This window comes from Oncorhynchus keta, chromosome 35, assembly GCF_023373465.1.
Source record: "Oncorhynchus keta strain PuntledgeMale-10-30-2019 chromosome 35, Oket_V2, whole genome shotgun sequence".
Lineage (NCBI taxonomy): Eukaryota > Metazoa > Chordata > Actinopteri > Salmoniformes > Salmonidae > Oncorhynchus > Oncorhynchus keta.
The window spans coordinates 8681612-8699657 of NC_068455.1; the positions used below are offsets into that span (position 1 = coordinate 8681612).

General features: G+C 52.7%; 2 protein-coding genes across 51 annotated transcripts in view; one reads left to right on the plus strand and one right to left on the minus strand.

The window, feature by feature from the left end:
- Positions 1 to 18046, plus strand: part of LOC118380841 (bifunctional epoxide hydrolase 2-like) — a 35840-nt gene that overhangs the window by 9249 nt on the left and 8545 nt on the right. Inside the window, exons 5-8 of the mRNA XM_052496296.1 lie at positions 2267 to 2389; positions 2742 to 2813; positions 3024 to 3119; positions 3256 to 3334. Coding sequence (XP_052352256.1) covers positions 2267 to 2389; positions 2742 to 2813; positions 3024 to 3119; positions 3256 to 3334 — 370 coding nt within the window. The remainder of the gene's footprint in view (positions 1 to 2266; positions 2390 to 2741; positions 2814 to 3023; positions 3120 to 3255; positions 3335 to 18046) is intronic.
- Positions 3331 to 11640, minus strand: LOC127915810 (mucin-2-like). Of its 50 annotated transcripts, none has more exons than XM_052496264.1 (8): positions 10957 to 11640; positions 10556 to 10735; positions 9807 to 10001; positions 9303 to 9366; positions 6593 to 6710; positions 5728 to 6412; positions 4910 to 5675; positions 3331 to 4091 (listed from the first exon to the last, which is right to left on the minus strand). In XM_052496264.1, exons 1-8 carry the CDS (start codon positions 11607 to 11609, stop codon positions 3570 to 3572), a joined length of 3183 nt encoding a protein of 1060 aa, XP_052352224.1. In that variant the 5' UTR covers positions 11610 to 11640; the 3' UTR covers positions 3331 to 3569. The 50 variants fall into 50 exon arrangements, with proteins under 50 accessions (XP_052352224.1, XP_052352221.1, XP_052352227.1 ...); XM_052496261.1 differs by having other exon boundaries at positions 6633 to 6786; XM_052496267.1 differs by lacking the exon at positions 6593 to 6710 and adding an exon at positions 6491 to 6528 and having other exon boundaries at positions 5728 to 5895; positions 6311 to 6452; positions 9303 to 10001.

Here is an 18046-nt window from a genome sequence, read left to right on the forward strand (position 1 = left end):
ACGCAGACGACACCATTCTGTATACTTCTGGCCCTTCTTTGGACACTGTGTTAACAACCCTCCAAACGAGCTTCAATGCCATACAACTCTCCTTCCGTGGCCTCCAATTGTTCTTAAATACAAGTAAAACTAAATGCATGTTCTTCAACCGATCACTGCCTGCACCTGCCCGCCTGTCCAACATCTCTACTCTGGACGGTTCTGACTTAGAATATGTGGACAACTACAAATACCTAGGTGTCTGATTAGACTGTAAACTCTCCTTCTAGACTCACATCAAACATCTCCAATCCAGAATTAAATCTAGAATTGGCTTCCTATTTCGCAACAAAGCATCCTTCACTCATGCTGCCAAACATACCCTTGTAAAACTGACCATCCTACCGATCCTCGACTTCGGCGATGTCATTTACAAAATAGCCTCTAATACCCTACTCAATAAATTGGATGCAGTCTATCACAGTGCCATCCGTTTTGTCACCAAAGCCCCATATACTACCCACCACTGCGACCTGTACGCTCTCGTTGGCTGGCCCTCGCTTCATACTCGTCGCCAAACCCACTGGCTCCAGGTCATCTACAAGACCCTGCTAGGTAAAGTCCCCCCTTATCTCAGCTCGCTGGTCACCATAGCATCACCCACCTGGAGCACGCGCTCCAGCAGGTATATCTCTCTAGTCACCCCCAAAGCCAATTCCTCCTTTGGCCGCCTCTCCTTCCAGTTCTCTGCTGCCAATGACTGGAAAGAACTACAAAAATCTCTGAAACTGGAAACGCTTATCTCCCTCACTAGCTTTAAGCACCAGCTGTCAGAGCAGCTCACAGATTACTGCACCTGTACATAGCCCACCTATAATTTAGCCCAAACAACTACCTCTCCCCTACTGTATTTATTTATTTATTTATTTTGCTCCTTTGCACCCCATTATTTTTATTTCTACTTTGCACATTCTTCCATTGCAAATCAACCATTCCAGTGTTTTACTTGCTATATTGCATTTACTTTGCCACCATGGCCTTTTTTTTTGCCTTTACCTCCCTTATCTCACCTCATTTGCTCATATCGTATATAGACTTATTTTTCTACTGTATTATTGACTGTGTGTTTTGTTTACTCCATGTGTAACTCTGTGTTGTTGTTTGTGTCCAACTGCTTTGCTTTATCTTGACCAGGTCGCAGTTGTAAATGAGAACTTGTTCTCAACTGGCCTACCTGGTTAAATAAAGATGAAATAAAAAAATAAAAAATTATGTCTTGGGAGTTACAGCTTCTACCTCCCTTGAAGATGTTGTTACATTCCTAAAACCTCTGCTTATACATATCAGTTTACACCGTTTACACACGACGCCACGAGAAATCCTTATCTGACCTCCCTGTGTAGAGTTGCTCTCAGCTATTGTGTCATTAACAACAGGAAGTTATCTGTGTAACAGAGTTCAGGATGTGTTGTAACTCCACAGCTAACTGGAAATGTTGCCAATGGTGCTATCCAATTCAAATCCTTTTCTATAGCTCAACTGGTTTGTACGTTGTCAAGCGGGTGGTCACCTGTGTTTGTACGTTGTCAAGCGGGTGGTCACCTGTGTTTGTACGTTGTCAAGCGGGTGGTCGCCTGTGTTTGTACGTTGTCAAGCGGGTGGTCACTGAGTTGCAGTGAGTCGCAGCGGTCTAAGGCACTGCAACTCAGTGCAAGATGCGTCATTGTAAATAACAATTGGTTCTAAAATGACTTGCCTTGATAAATAAAAATCAAGCTAGCTAAAATCGTATTGGTTGAATAATTGTTTTGACTTCAAAAGCACGTGAACACAATCATGTCGGACTTGTGAATTCCCAGTTTCCCACAAGCACATAAAGCCACCCATATGTCATTTTAATTATAACTGAGTGAGGGTGATGAACAAAATCAATGGGCGCCCCCTGGAGGTCAGGGCACATGCTCTGTCGGTATTTGGCCATGATTAACAAAAGTATTTAGATTGGCTAACTTGCTAATCTAAAACCTGTTATGGCTAATTGAGTTACTGTCAGTGACTGACACAACAGGATAAAACAATAGCTGATGCACAACCAAATTTCGAACTTCTAACTCAATTCTAAAACAAAAAACAACTCATTTTTTGGAGGGGGGTTTCAGGGGCCCCCTAGTGGCCTGGCGCCCTATGAAATGTCGCTTATGTCGCTAATGCCTGGAGCCGGCCCTGGTCTCTCATCTGTGTTCCAGGTGTTGTGAGTGGACAGCTGACCTGTCAGTCTGTTTTTCAGGCTCTGTGGTTGGGTGATGACGAGGAGGGGGTGGGAGCAGCAGAGGCAGTAGGGATGACAGCTGTTCTGGTGAAGGACCTGCCGGAAGCTCTGAAACAAGTAGAGACCTTCACTGGAGTACAGGTAACACACACACAATGATATGCAACTTTTCTTGTCCGTCACAATGTCTGTGAGAATGTGATGGTTATTTTTTCAGACTTAAAGTAAACGTCTCATCGCTGACTTCCCTGATACATTAGCCAGCTGCAGGATTCCAAACCCTTTTTAAAAAATTAAGTATTGTATTTCAAATGTTATGGTGATTTCAGGAATGTCCGTTCTGAGGGCTGATTAGCAGATAGATGATATCTCTGTTTATGTCTATAATTTACATTTCCTCTGGGAATCAATCGAGTCGCCTTTTATTCAATGTTGGTTTTGTTATGGAGGAGGTGTGTGTGTGTGTGTGTGTGTGTGTGTGTGTGTGTTCCAGGTCGTAACAGGGGAAAGCTACCCAGCCTCTTGCAACCCAGAGGAGGTGTCTCATGGATATATCACCATCAAGGTAACAACACAATGCTGTATGTAGCAGAAAGCGTATATGTGATTACACAATGGTATTACTTTATTGAAGATCTCACTCACCTCTCTCTGTTTCTTTCTGTCTCTTTCTCGTTCTCTGTCTCGTTCTCTCTGTCTCTGTCTCTGTCTCTCTCGTTGTCTCTCTCTCTGTCACTCCCTGTCTCTCTCTGTCTCTGTCTCTCTCTGTCTCTAGCCCAGAGTAAAGCTGCACTATGTGGAGATGGGGACGGGGCCTCCAGTCATGCTGTGTCATGGCTTCCCTGAGAGTTGGTACTCATGGAGATACCAGGTACACACACACACACACACACACACACACACACACACACACACACACACACACACACACACACACACAACTACTCATCACACACCTCTCTCTCTCTCTCTCTCTCTCTCTCTCTCTCTCTCTCTCTCTCTCTCAGATTCCAGCTCTAGCTGATGCAGGGTTCAGAGTCTTATCTCTGGACATGAAGGGCTATGGAGAGTCTACAGCTCCACCAGGTTAGAGTGTGTGTGAACATTGTCTATATGTCTGTAGTGAATTGAATTATGACGGTTACATTTGGGCATTAATTCCTAAGGGTTAAGGTAAGGGATAGGGTTGAATCTAAACAATATATAATGAGTGCCTGGCACTGGGATTGAACACGGGACCCTCGGAGCCGGAGCTTGAGGCTTTACGCCCACCCGGCGTCCACAACACCTTACTTGATGGTAATAGCACTCACCGTTGCCCCTAGTGGCCGGTTTTAGAGGCATCTCCTGACGTACTGGGGACCTGGATGAACAACACATATAACCTTGGATCTGGAGTGACCTGGCCGGAGTAGAGTTTGGAGTGACCTGGCTGGAGTAGGGTCTGGAGTGACCTGGCCGGGGTAGGGTCTGGAGTAGGGTTTGGCGTGACCTGGATGGAGTAGGGTCTGGAGTGACCTGGCCGGAGTAGGGTCTGGAGTGACCTGGCCGGAGTAGGGTCTGGAGTGACCTGGCTAGAGTAGGATCTGGAGTGACCTGGCTGGAGTGACCTGGCCGGAGTAGGGTCTGGAGTAGGGTTTGGAGTGACCTGGATGGAGTAGGGTCTGGAGTGACCTGGATGGAGTAGGGTCTGGAGTGACCTGGATGGAGTAGGGTCTGGAGTGACCTGGATGAGCAACACATATAACCTTGGATCTGGAGTGACCTGGATGGAGTAGGGTCTGGAGTGACCTGGATGGAGTAGGGTCTGGAGTGACCTGGCTAGAGTAGGGTCTGGAGTGACCTGGCTGGAGTGACCTGGCCGGAGTAGGGTCTGGAGTAGGGTTTGGAGTGACCTGGCTGGAGTAGGGTCTGGAGTGACCTGGCTGGAGTAGGGTCTGGAGTGACCTGGCTGGAGTAGGGTCTGGAGTGACCTGGCTGGAGTAGGGTCTGGAGTGACCTGGCTGGAGTAGGGTCTGGAGTGGGGTTTGGAGTGACCTGGATGGAGTAGGGTCTGGAGTGACCTGGCTGGAGTGACCTGGCCGGAGTAGGGTCTGGAGTAGGGTTTGGAGTGACCTGGATGGAGTAGGGTCTGGAGTGACCTGGATGGAGTAGGGTCTGGAGTGACCTGGATGGAGTGACCTGGCCGGAGTAGGGTTTGGAGTGACCTGGATGGAGTAGGGTTTGGAGTGACCTGGATGGAGTAGGGTTTGGAGTGACCTGGATGGAGTAGGGTCTGGAGTGACCTGGATGGAGTAGGGTCTGGAGTGACCTGGATGGAGTAGGGTCTGGAGTGACCTGGCTGGAGTAGGGTCTGGAGTGACCTGGCCGGAGTAGGGTCTGGAGTGACCTGGCCGGAGTAGGGTCTGGAGTGACCTGGCCGGAGTAGGGTCTGGAGTGACCTGGCCGGAGTAGGGTCTGGAGTGACCTGGCCGGAGTAGGGTCTGGAGTGACCTGGCCGGAGTAGGGTCTGGAGTGACCTGGCCGGAGTAGGGTCTGGAGTGACCTGGCCGGAGTAGGGTCTGGAGTGACCTGGCCGGAGTAGGGTCTGGAGTGACCTGGCCGGAGTAGGGTCTGGAGTGACCTGGCCGGAGTAGGGTCTGGAGTGGGGTTTGGAGTGACCTGGCTGGAGTGACCTGGCCGGAGTAGGGTCTGGAGTAGGGTTTGGAGTGACCTGGATGGAGTAGGGTCTGGAGTGACCTGGATGGAGTAGGGTCTGGAGTGACCTGGATGGAGTGACCTGGCCGGAGTAGGGTCTGGAGTAGGGTTTGGAGTGACCTGGATGGAGTAGGGTTTGGAGTGACCTGGATGGAGTAGGGTCTGGAGTGACCTGGATGGAGTAGGGTCTGGAGTGACCTGGCCGGAGTAGGGTCTGGAGTGACCTGGCCGGAGTGGGGTCTGGAGTGACCTGGCCGGAGTGGGGTCTGGAGTGACCTGGCCGGAGTGGGGTCTGGAGTGACCTGGCCGGAGTGGGGTCTGGAGTGACCTGGCCGGAGTGGGGTCTGGAGCGACCTGGCCGGAGTAGGGTCTGGAGCGACCTGGCCGGAGTAGGGTCTGGAGCGACCTGGCCGGAGTAGGGTCTGGAGCGACCTGGCCGGAGTAGGGTCTGGAGCGACCTGGCCGGAGTAGGGTCTGGAGCGACCTGGCCGGAGTAGGGTCTGGAGCGACCTGGCCGGAGTAGGGTCTGGAGTAGGGTTTGGAGTGACCTGGATGGAGTAGGGTCTGGAGTGACCTGGATGGAGTAGGGTCTGGAGTGACCTTGCCGGAGTAGGGTCTGGAGTGACCTGGCTGGAGTAGGGTCTGGAGTGACCTGGCTGGAGTAGGATCTGGAGTGACCTGGCTGGAGTGACCTGGCCGGAGTAGGGTCTGGAGTAGGGTTTGGAGTGACCTGGTTGGAGTAGGGTTTGGAGTGACCTGGTTGGAGTAGGGTTTGGAGTGACCTGGATGGAGTAGGGTCTGGAGTGACCTGGATGGAGTAGGGTCTGGAGTGACCTGGATGGAGTAGGGTCTGGAGTGACCTGGATGGAGTAGGGTCTGGAGTGACCTGGCTGGAGTAGGGTCTGGAGTGACCTGGCTGGAGTAGGGTCTGGAGTAGGGTTTGGAGTGACCTGGATGGAGTAGGGTCTGGAGTGACCTGGATGGAGTAGGGTCTGGAGTGACCTGGATGAACAACACATATAACCTTGGATCTGGAGTGACCTGGATGGAGTAGGGTCTGGAGTGACCTGGCTGGAGTAGGGTCTGGAGTGACCTGGCTAGAGTAGGGTCTGGAGTGACCTGGCTGGAGTGACCTGGCCGGAGTAGGGTCTGGAGTAGGGTTTGGAGTGACCTGGATGGAGTAGGGTCTGGAGTGACCTGGATGGAGTAGGGTCTGGAGTGACCTGGATGGAGTAGGGTCTGGAGTGACCTGGATGGAGTAGGGTCTGGAGTGACCTGGATGGAGTAGGGTCTGGAGTGACCTGGCTGGAGTAGGGTCTGGAGTGACCTGGCTGGAGTAGGGTCTGGAGTAGGGTCTGGAGTGACCTGGCTGGAGTAGGGTCTGGAGTAGGGTTTGGAGTGACCTGGCTGGAGTAGGGTCTGGAGTAGGGTTTGGAGTGACCTGGATGGAGTAGGGTCTGGAGTGACCTGGCTGGAGTGACCTGGCTGGAGTAGGGTCTGGAGTGACCTGGCTGGAGTAGGGTCTGGAGTAGGGTCTGGAGTGACCTGGCTGGAGTAGGGTCTGGAGTAGGGTTTGGAGTGACCTGGCTGGAGTAGGGTCTGGAGTAGGGTTTGGAGTGACCTGGCTGGAGTAGGGTCTGGAGTGACCTGGCTGGAGTGACCTGGCTGGAGTAGGGTCTGGAGTGACCTGGCTGGAGTGACCTGGCTGGAGTAGGGTCTGGAGTGACCTGGCTGGAGTAGGGTCTGGAGTAGGGTTTGGAGTGACCTGGCTGGAGTAGGGTCTGGAGTAGGGTTTGGAGTGACCTGGCTGGAGTAGGGTCTGGAGTAGGGTTTGGAGTGACCTGGATGGAGTAGGGTCTGGAGTGACCTGGCTGGAGTAGGGTCTGGAGTGACCTGGCTGGAGTAGGGTCTGGAGTGACCTGGCTGGAGTAGGGTCTGGAGTGACCTGGCTGGAGTAGGGTCTGGAGTGACCTGGCCGGAGTAGGGTCTGGAGTGACCTGGCCGGAGTAGGGTCTGGAGTGACCTGGCCGGAGTAGGGTCTGGAGTGACCTGGCCGGAGTAGGGTCTGGAGTGACCTGGCCGGAGTAGGGTCTGGAGTGACCTGGCCGGAGTAGGGTCTGGAGTGACCTGGCTGGAGTGACCTGGCCGGAGTAGGGTCTGGAGTAGGGTTTGGAGTGACCTGGATGGAGTAGGGTCTGGAGTGACCTGGATGGAGTAGGGTCTGGAGTGACCTGGATGGAGTAGGGTCTGGAGTGACCTGGCTGGAGTAGGGTCTGGAGTAGGGTTTGGAGTGACCTGGATGGAGTAGGGTCTGGTGTGACCTGGATGGAGTAGGGTCTGGAGTGACCTGGATGAACAACACATATAACCTTGGATCTGGAGTGACCTGGATGGAGTAGGGTCTGGAGTGACCTGGCTGGAGTAGGGTCTGGAGTGACCTGGCTGGAGTAGGGTCTGGAGTGACCTGGCTGGAGTGACCTGGCCGGAGTAGGGTCTGGAGTGACCTGGCCGGAGTAGGGTCTGGAGTGACCTGGCCGGAGTAGGGTCTGGAGTGACCTGGCTGGAGTGACCTGGCCGGAGTAGGGTCTGGAGTAGGGTTTGGAGTGACCTGGATGGAGTAGGGTCTGGAGTGACCTGGATGGAGTAGGGTCTGGAGTGACCTGGCTGGAGTAGGGTCTGGAGTGACCTGGCTGGAGTAGGGTCTGGAGTAGGGTTTGGAGTGACCTGGATGGAGTAGGGTCTGGTGTGACCTGGATGGAGTAGGGTCTGTAGTGACCTGGATGAACAACACATATAACCTTGGATCTGGAGTGACCTGGATGGAGTAGGGTCTGGAGTGACCTGGCTGGAGTAGGGTCTGGAGTGACCTGGCTAGAGTAGGGTCTGGAGTGACCTGGCTGGAGTGACCTGGCCGGAGTAGGGTCTGGAGTAGGGTTTGGAGTGACCTGGATGGAGTAGGGTCTGGAGTGACCTGGTTGGAGTAGGGTCTGGAGTGACCTGGATGGAGTAGGGTCTGGAGTGACCTGGATGGAGTAGGGTCTGGAGTGACCTGGATGGAGTAGGGTCTGGAGTGACCTGGCTGGAGTAGGGTCTGGAGTGACCTGGCTGGAGTAGGGTCTGGAGTGACCTGGCTGGAGTAGGGTCTGGAGTGACCTGGCTGGAGTAGGGTCTGGAGTGACCTGGCTGGAGTAGGGTCTGGAGTGACCTGGCTGGAGTAGGGTCTCGAGTAGGGTCTGGAGTGACCTGGCTGGAGTAGGGTCTGGAGTAGGGTTTGGAGTGACCTGGCTGGAGTAGGGTCTGGAGTGACCTGGCTGGAGTGACCTGGCTGGAGTAGGGTCTGGAGTAGGGTTTGGAGTGACCTGGCTGGAGTAGGGTCTGGAGTAGGGTTTGGAGTGACCTGGCTGGAGTAGGGTCTGGAGTGACCTGGCTGGAGTAGGGTCTGGAGTGACCTGGCTGGAGTAGGGTCTGGAGTGACCTGGCCGGAGTAGGGTCTGGAGTGACCTGGCCGGAGTAGGGTCTGGAGTGACCTGGCCGGAGTAGGGTCTGGAGTGACCTGGCCGGAGTAGGGTCTGGAGTGACCTGGCCGGAGTAGGGTCTGGAGTGACCTGGCCGGAGTAGGGTCTGGAGTGACCTGGCCGGAGTAGGGTCTGGAGTGACCTGGCCGGAGTAGGGTCTGGAGTGACCTGGCTGGAGTAGGATCTGGAGTGACCTGGCTGGAGTGACCTGGCCGGAGTAGGGTCTGGAGTAGGGTTTGGAGTGACCTGGATGGAGTAGGGTCTGGAGTGACCTGGATGGAGTAGGGTCTGGAGTTACCTGGATGGAGTAGGGTCTGGAGTGACCTGGATGGAGTAGGGTCTGGAGTGACCTGGCTGGAGTAGGGTCTGGAGTGACCTGGCTGGAGTAGGGTCTGGAGTAGGGTTTGGAGTGACCTGGATGGAGTAGGGTCTGGAGTGACCTGGCTGGAGTAGGGTCTGGAGTGACCTGGCTGGAGTAGGCTCTGGAGTAGGGTTTGGAGTGACCTGGATGGAGTAGGGTCTGGAGTTACCTGGATGGAGTAGGGTCTGGAGTGACCTGGATGGAGTAGGGTCTGGAGTGACCTGGCTGGAGTAGGGTCTGGAGTGACCTGGCTAGAGTAGGGTCTGGAGTGACCTGGCTGGAGTGACCTGGCCGGAGTAGGGTCTGGAGTAGGGTTTGGAGTGACCTGGATGGAGTAGGGTCTGGAGTGACCTGGATGGAGTAGGGTCTGGAGTGACCTGGATGGAGTAGGGTCTGGAGTGACCTGGCTGGAGTAGGGTCTGGAGTGACCTGGCTGGAGTAGGGTCTGGAGTGACCTGGCTGGAGTAGGGTCTGGAGTGACCTGGCTGGAGTAGGGTCTGGAGTAGGGTTTGGAGTGACCTGGATGGAGTAGGGTCTGGAGTGACCTGGCTGGAGTGACCTGGCTGGAGTAGGGTCTGGAGTGACCTGGCTGGAGTAGGGTCTGGAGTAGGGTTTGGAGTGACCTGGCTGGAGTAGGGTCTGGAGTAGGGTTTGGAGTGACCTGGCTGGAGTAGGGTCTGGAGTAGGGTTTGGAGTGACCTGGATGGAGTAGGGTCTGGAGTGACCTGGCTGGAGTGACCTGGCCGGAGTAGGGTCTGGAGTGACCTGGATGGAGTAGGGTCTGGAGTGACCTGGATGGAGTAGGGTCTGGAGTGACCTGGCTGGATTAGGGTCTGGAGTGACCTGGCTGGAGTAGGGTCTGGAGTGACCTGGCTGGAGTAGGGTCTGGAGTGACCTGGCTGGAGTAGGGTCTGGAGTGACCTGACTGGAGTAGGGTCTGGAGTAGGGTTTGGAGTGACCTGGATGGAGTAGGGTCTGGTGTGACCTGGATGGAGTAGGGTCTGGAGTGACCTGGATGAACAACACATATAACCTTGGATCTGGAGTGACCTGGATGGAGTAGGGTCTGGAGTGACCTGGCTGGAGTAGGGTCTGGAGTGACCTGGCTAGAGTAGGGTCTAGAGTGACCTGGCTGGAGTGACCTGGCTGGAGTAGGGTCTGGAGTAGGGTTTGGAGTGACCTGGATGGAGTAGGGTCTGGAGTGACCTGGATGGAGTAAGGTCTGGAGTGACCTGGATGGAGTAGGGTCTGGAGTGACCTGGCTGGAGTAGGGTCTGGAGTGACCTGGCTGGAGTAGGGTCTGGAGTGACCTGGCTAGAGTAGGGTCTGGAGTGACCTGGCTGGAGTGACCTGGCCGGAGTAGGGTCTGGAGTAGGGTTTGGAGTGACCTGGATGGAGTAGGGTCTGGAGTGACCTGGCTGGAGTAGTGTCTGGAGTGACCTGGCTGGAGTAGGGTCTGGAGTGACCTGGCTGGAGTAGGGTCTGGAGTGACCTGGCTGGATTAGGGTCTGGAGTGACCTGGATGGAGTAGGGTCTGGAGGACCTGGATGGAGGGACCTCTAGGGTCTGGAGTGACCTGGATGGAGTAGGGTCTGGAGTGACCTGGCTGGAGTAGGGTCTGGACCTGGATGAACAACACATATAACCTGGATCTGGAGTGACCTGGATGGAGTAGGGTCTGGAGTGACCTGGCTAGGTAGGGTCTGGAGTGACCTGGCTAGAGTAGGGTTTGACCTGGATGGAGTAGGGTCTGGAGTGACCTGGCTGGAGTGACCTGGCTGGAGTAGGGTCTGGAGTGACCTGGCTGGAGTAGGGTCTGGAGTAGGGTTTGGAGTGACCTGGCTGGAGTAGGGTCTGGAGTAGGGTTTGGAGTGACCTGGCTGGAGTAGGGTCTGGAGTAGGGTTTGGAGTGACCTGAATGGAGTAGGGTCTGGTGTGACCTGGATGGAGTAGGGTCTGGAGTGACCTGGATGAACAACACATATAACCTTGGATCTGGAGTGACCTGGATGGAGTAGGGTCTGGAGTGACCTGGCTGGAGTAGGGTCTGGAGTGACCTGGCTAGAGTAGGGTCTGGAGTGACCTGGCTGGAGTGACCTGGCCGGAGTAGGGTCTGGAGTAGGGTTTGGAGTGACCTGGATGGAGTAGGGTCTGGAGTGACCTGGCTGGAGTAGGGTCTGGAGTGACCTGGATGGAGTAGGGTCTGGAGTGACCTGGATGGAGTAGGGTCTGGAGTGACCTGGATGGAGTAGGGTCTGGAGTGACCTGGCTGGAGTAGGGTCTGGAGTGACCTGGCTGGAGTAGGGTCTGGAGTGACCTGGCTGGAGTAGGGTCTGGAGTGACCTGGCTGGAGTAGGGTCTGGAGTGACCTGGCCGGAGTAGGGTCTGGAGTGACCTGGCCGGAGTAGGGTCTGGAGTGACCTGGCCGGAGTAGGGTCTGGAGTGACCTGGCCGGAGTAGGGTCTGGAGTGACCTGGCCGGAGTAGGGTCTGGAGTGACCTGGCCGGAGTAGGGTCTGGAGTGACCTGGCCGGAGTAGGGTCTGGAGTAGGGTTTGGAGTGACCTGGATGGAGTAGGGTCTGGAGTGACCTGGATGGAGTAGGGTCTGGAGTGACCTGGATGGAGCAGGGTCTGGAGTGACCTGGATGGAGTAGGGTCTGGAGTGACCTGGCTGGAGTAGGGTCTGGAGTGACCTGGCTGGAGTAGGGTCTGGAGTGACCTGGATGGAGTAGGGTCTGGAGTGACCTGGATGGAGTAGGGTCTGGAGTGACCTGGATGAACAACACATATAACCTTGGATCTGGAGTGACCTGGATGGAGTAGGGTCTGGAGTGACCTGGCTAGAGTAGGGTCTGGAGTGACCTGGCTAGAGTAGGGTCTGGAGTGACCTGGCTGGAGTGACCTGGCCGGAGTAGGGTCTGGAGTAGGGTTTGGAGTGACCTGGATGGAGTAGGGTCTGGAGTGACCTGGATGGAGTAGGGTCTGGAGTGACCTGGATGGAGTAGGGTCTGGAGTGACCTGGATGGAGTACGGTCTGGAGTGACCTGGATGGAGTAGGGTCTGGAGTGACCTGGCTGGAGTAGGGTCTGGAGTGACCTGGCTGGAGTAGGGTCTGGAGTAGGGTTTGGAGTGACCTGGCTGGAGTAGGGTCTGGAGTAGGGTTTGGAGTGACCTGGATGGAGTAGGGTCTGGAGTGACCTGGCTGGAGTGACCTGGCTGGAGTAGGGTCTGGAGTGACCTGGCTGGAGTAGGGTTTGGAGTGACCTGGCTGGAGTAGGGTCTGGAGTAGGGTTTGGAGTGACCTGGATGGAGTAGGGTCTGGAGTGACCTGGCTGGAGTGACCTGGCCGGAGTAGGGTCTGGAGTGACCTGGATGGAGTAGGGTCTGGAGTGACCTGGATGGAGTAGGGTCTGGAGTGACCTGGCTGGATTAGGGTCTGGAGTGACCTGGCTGGATTAGGGTCTGGAGTGACCTGGCTGGAGTAGGGTCTGGAGTGACCTGGCTGGAGTAGGGTCTGGAGTGACCTGGCTGGAGTAGGGTCTGGAGTGACCTGGATGGAGTAGGGTCTGGAGTGACCTGGATGGAGTAGGGTCTGGAGTGACCTGGATGGAGTAGGGTCTGGAGTGACCTGGATGGAGTAGGGTCTGGAGTGACCTGGATGGAGTAGGGTCTGGAGTGACCTAGCTGGAGTAGGGTCTGGAGTGACCTGGCTGGAGTAGGGTCTGGAATGACCACAACATTCACATAACCATCTTTATGAGAAGTGTTGTGTGTCTTCCTTCCTTATTTATGCCCTCTATCTTTCCTTTCTCACGCTAGAGAAGTACAGTTATGTGAATGTAGACACTACAGGGTTTACTGACAATGTCTCGTTACATGGTTTTACAGTTTTAAGTTTAGTCTGCTGTTAGTTGAACAGTTTATAGCCTGGTTTCCCCCGTCTCTACAGTCTCCCTGCTGTTAGTTGAACAGTTTATAGCCTGGTTTCTCCGTCTCTACAGTCTCCCTGCTGTCAGTTGAACAGTTTATAGCCTGGTTTCTCCATCTCTACAGTCTCCCTGCTGTTAGTTGAACAGTTTATAGCCTGGTTTCTCCATCTCTACAGTCTCCCTGCTGTCAGTTGAACAGTTTATAGCCTGGTTTCTCCATCTCTACAGTCTCCCTGCTGTTAGTTGAACAGTTTATAGCCTGGTTTCTCCGTCTCTACAGTCTCCCTGCTGTCAGTTGAACAGTCTATAGCCTGGTTTCTCCGTCTCTACAGTCTCCCTGCTGTTAGTTGAACAGTTTATAGCCTGGTTTCTCCGTCTCTACAGTCTCCCTGCTGTCAGTTGAACAGTTTATAGCCTGGTTTCCCCCGTCTCCCTGCTGTTAGTTGAACAGTTTATAGCCTGGTTTCCCCATCTCTACAGTCTCCCTGCTGTTAGTTGAACAGTTTATAGCCTGGTTTCTCCGTCTCTACAGTCTCCCTGCTGTCAGTTGAACAGTTTATAGCCTGGTTTCTCCATCTCTACAGTCTCCCTGCTGTTAGTTGAACAGTTTATAGCCTGGTTTCCCCGTCTCTACAGTCTCCCTGCTGTTAGTTGAACAGTTTATAGCCTGGTTTCCCCATCTCTACAGTCTCCCTGCTGTTAGTTGAACAGTTTATAGCCTGGTTTCCCCATCTCTACAGTCTCCCTGCTGTCAGTTGAACAGTTTATAGCCTGGTTTCTCCGTCTCTACAGTCTCCCTGCTGTTAGTTGAACAGTTTATAGCCTGGTTTCCCCGTCTCTACAGTCTCCCTGCTGTTAGTTGAACAGTTTATAGCCTGGTTTCCCCATCTCTACAGTCTCCCTGCTGTTAGTTGAACAGTTTATAGCCTGGTTTCCCCGTCTCTACAGTCTCCCTGCTGTTAGTTGAACAGTTTATAGCCTGGTTTCCCCATCTCTACAGTCTCTCTGCTGTTAGTTGAACAGTTTATAGCCTGGTTTCTCCATCTCTACAGTCTCCCTGCTGTTAGTTGAACCGTTTATAGCCTGGTTTCTCCGTCTCTACAGTCTCCCTGCTGTTAGTTGAACAGTTTATAGCCTGGTTTCCCCGTCTCCCTGCTGTTAGTTGAACAGTTTATAGCCTGGTTTCTCCGTCTCTACAGTCTCCCTGCTGTCAGTTGAACAGTTTAAAGCCTGGTTTCTCCATCTCTACAGTCTCCCTGCTGTTAGTTGAACAGTTTATAGCCTGGTTTCTCCATCTCTACAGTCTCCCTGCTGTTAGTTGAACAGTTTATAGCCTGGTTTCTCCGTCTCTACAGTCTCCCTGCTGTCAGTTGAACAGTTTATAGCCTGGTTTCTCCATCTCTACAGTCTCCCTGCTGTTAGTTGAACAGTTTATAGCCTGGTTTCTCCATCTCTACAGTCTCCCTGCTGTTAGTTGAACAGTTTATAGCCTGGTTTCTCCGTCTCTACAGTCTCCCTGCTGTCAGTTGAACAGTTTATAGCCTGGTTTCTCCATCTCTACAGTCTCCCTGCTGTTAGTTGAACAGTGTATAGCCTGGTTTCCCCATCTCTACAGTCTCCCTGCTGTTAGTTGAACAGTTTATAGCCTGGTTTCTCCATCTCTACAGTCTCCCTGCTGTTAGTTGAACAGTTTATAGCCTGGTTTCCCCATCTCTACAGTCTCCCTGCTGTTAGTTGAACAGTTTATAGCCTGGTTTCTCCATCTCTACAGTCTCCCTGCTGTCAGTTGAACAGTTTATAGCCTGGTTTCTCCATCTCTACAGTCTCCCTGCTGTTAGTTGAACAGTTTATAGCCTGGTTTCTCCATCTCTACAGTCTCCCTGCTGTTAGTTGAACAGTTTATAGCCTGGTTTCTCCGTCTCTACAGTCTCCCTGCTGTCAGTTGAACAGTTTATAGCCTGGTTTCCCCGTCTCTACAGTCTCCTGCTGTTAGTTGAACAGTTTATAGCCTGGTTTCCCCGTCTCTACAGTCTCCTGCTGTTAGTTGAACAGTTTATAGCCTGGTTTCCCCGTCTCTACAGTCTCCCTGCTGTTAGTTGAACAGTTTATAGCCTGGTTTCCCCGTCTCTACAGTCTCCCTGCTGTTAGTTGAACAGTTTATAGCCTGGTTTCTCCGTCTCTACAGTCTCCCTGCTGTTAGTTGAACAGTTTATAGCCTGGTTTCCCCATCTCTACAGTCTCCCTGCTGTTAGTTGAACAGTTTATAGCCTGGTTTCCCCGTCTCTACAGTCTCCCTGCTGTTAGTTGAACAGTTTATAGCCTGGTTTCCCCGTCTCTACAGTCTCCCTGCTGTTAGTTGAACAGTTTATAGCCTGGTTTCTCCGTCTCTACAGTCTCCCTGCTGTTAGTTGAACAGTTTATAGCCTGGTTTCCCCGTCTCTACAGTCTCCCTGCTGTTAGTTGAACAGTTTATAGCCTGGTTTCTCCGTCTCTACAGTCTCCCTGCTGTTAGTTGAACAGTTTATAGCCTGGTTTCCCCATCTCTACAGTCTCCCTGCTGTTAGTTGAACAGTTTATAGCCTGGTTTGAACCCCTGGTTTCTCTACAGTCTCCCTGCTGTTAGTTGAACAGTTTATAGCCTGGTTTCCCCGTCTCTACAGTCTCCCTGCTGTTAGTTGAACAGTTTATAGCCTGGTTTCTCCGTCTCTACAGTCTCCCTGCTGTTAGTTGAACAGTTTATAGCCTGGTTTCTCCGTCTCTACAGTCTCCCTGCTGTTAGTTGAACAGTTTATAGCCTGGTTTCCCCATCTCTACAGTCTCCCTGCTGTTAGTTGAACCGTTTATAGCCTGGTTTCCCCGTCTCCCTGCTGTTAGTTGAACAGTTTATAGCCTGGTTTCCCCCGTCTCTACAGTCTCCCTGCTGTTAGTTGAACAGTTTATAGCCTGGTTTCCCCGTCTCTACAGTCTCCCTGCTGTTAGTTGAACAGTTTATAGCCTGGTTTCCCCATCTCTACAGTCTCCCTGCTGTTAGTTGAACAGTTTATAGCCTGGTTTCCCCATCTCTACAGTCTCCCTGCTGTTAGTTGAACAGTTTATAGCCTGGTTTCCCCGTCTCTACAGTCTCCCTGCTGTTAGTTGAACCGTTTATAGCCTGGTTTCCCCATCTCTACAGTCTCCCTGCTGTTAGTTGAACAGTTTATAGCCTGGTTTCTCCGTCTCTACAGTCTCCCTGCTGTCAGTTGAACAGTTTATAGCCTGGTTTCCCCCGTCTCTACAGTCTCCCTGCTGTTAGTTGAACAGTTTATAGCCTGGTTTCCCCATCTCTACAGTCTCCCTGCTGTTAGTTGAACAGTTTATAGCCTGGTTTCCCCCGTCTCTACAGTCTCCCTGCTGTTAGTTGAACAGTTTATAGCCTGGTTTCCCCATCTCTACAGTCTCCCTGCTGTTAGTTGAACAGTTTATAGCCTGGTTTCCCCCGTCTCTACAGTCTCCCTGCTGTCAGTTGAACAGTTTATAGCCTGGTTTCCCCCGTCTCCCTGCTGTCAGTTGAACAGTTTATAGCCTGGTTTCCCCATCTCTACAGTCTCCCTGCTGTCAGTTGAACAGTTTATAGCCTGGTTTCCCCATCTCTACAGTCTCCCTGCTGTTAGTTGAACAGTTTATAGCCTGGTTTCTCCATCTCTACAGTCTCCCTGCTGTTAGTTGAACAGTTTATAGCCTGGTTTCTCCGTCTCTACAGTCTCCCTGCTGTCAGTTGAACAGTTTATAGCCTGGTTTCTCCGTCTCTACAGTCTCCCTGCTGTTAGTTGAACAGTTTATAGCCTGGTTTCCCCGTCTCTACAGTCTCCCTGCTGTTAGTTGAACAGTTTATAGCCTGGTTTCCCCATCTCTACAGTCTCCCTGCTGTTAGTTGAACAGTTTATAGCCTGGTTTCCCCATCTCTACAGTCTCCCTGCTGTTAGTTGAACAGTTTATAGCCTGGTTTCCCCATCTCTACAGTCTCCCTGCTGTTAGTTGAACAGTTTATAGCCTGGTTTCCCCATCTCTACAGTCTCCCTGCTGTTAGTTGAACAGTTTATAGCCTGGTTTCCCGTCTCTACAGTCTCCTGCTGTTAGTTGAACAGTTTATAGCCTGGTTTCCCCGTCTCTACAGTCTCCCTGCTGTTAGTTGAACAGTTTATAGCCTGGTTTCCCCATCTCTACAGTCTCCCTGCTGTTAGTTGAACAGTTTATAGCCTGGTTTCCCCGTCTCTACAGTCTCCCTGCTGTTAGTTGAACAGTTTATAGCCTGGTTTCCCCGTCTCTACAGTCTCCCTGCTGTTAGTTGAACAGTTTATAGCCTGGTTTCCCCGTCTCTACAGTCTCCCTGCTGTTAGTTGAACAGTTTATAGCCTGGTTTCCCCATCTCTACAGTCTCCCTGCTGTTAGTTGAACAGTTTATAGCCTGGTTTCCCCGTCTCTACAGTCTCCCTGCTGTCAGTTGAACAGTTTATAGCCTGGTTTCCCCCGTCTCCCTGCTGTCAGTTGAACAGTTTATAGCCTGGTTTCCCCATCTCTACAGTCTCCCTGCTGTCAGTTGAACAGTTTATAGCCTGGTTTCCCCATCTCTACAGTCTCCCTGCTGTTAGTTGAACAGTTTATAGCCTGGTTTCTCCATCTCTACAGTCTCCCTGCTGTTAGTTGAACAGTTTATAGCCTGGTTTCTCCGTCTCTACAGTCTCCCTGCTGTCAGTTGAACAGTTTATAGCCTGGTTTCTCCGTCTCTACAGTCTCCCTGCTGTTAGTTGAACAGTTTATAGCCTGGTTTCCCCATCTCTACAGTCTCCCTGCTGTTAGTTGAACAGTTTATAGCCTGGTTTCCCCGTCTCTACAGTCTCCCTGCTGTTAGTTGAACAGTTTATAGCCTGGTTTCCCCATCTCTACAGTCTCTCTGCTGTTAGTTGAACAGTTTATAGCCTGGTTTCCCCATCTCTACAGTCTCCCTGCTGTTAGTTGAACCGTTTATAGCCTGGTTTCTCCGTCTCTACAGTCTCCCTGCTGTTAGTTGAACAGTTTATAGCCTGGTTTCCCCGTCTCCCTGCTGTTAGTTGAACAGTTTATAGCCTGGTTTCTCCGTCTCTACAGTCTCCCTGCTGTCAGTTGAACAGTTTAAAGCCTGGTTTCTCCATCTCTACAGTCTCCCTGCTGTTAGTTGAACAGTTTATAGCCTGGTTTCTCCATCTCTACAGTCTCCCTGCTGTTAGTTGAACAGTTTATAGCCTGGTTTCCCCCGTCTCTACAGTCTCCCTGCTGTCAG

Excerpts from the sequence above, each read along its gene's own strand:
- LOC127915810 (XM_052496242.1), bottom strand. The coding sequence starts at position 11,609 with ATGTGTTGTTCATCCAGGTCACTCCAGACCCTACTCCATCCAGGTCAC. Across the intron at positions 10,736-10,956 it reads CCAGACCCTACTCCATCCAG|GTCACTCCAAACCCTACTCC; the intron begins GTCACTCCAAAC and ends TACTCCATTCAG. Across the intron at positions 4,092-4,909 it reads GGCCAGGTCACTCCAGCCAG|GTCACTCCAGACCCTACTCT; the intron begins GTCACTCCAAAC and ends CACTCCAGCCAG.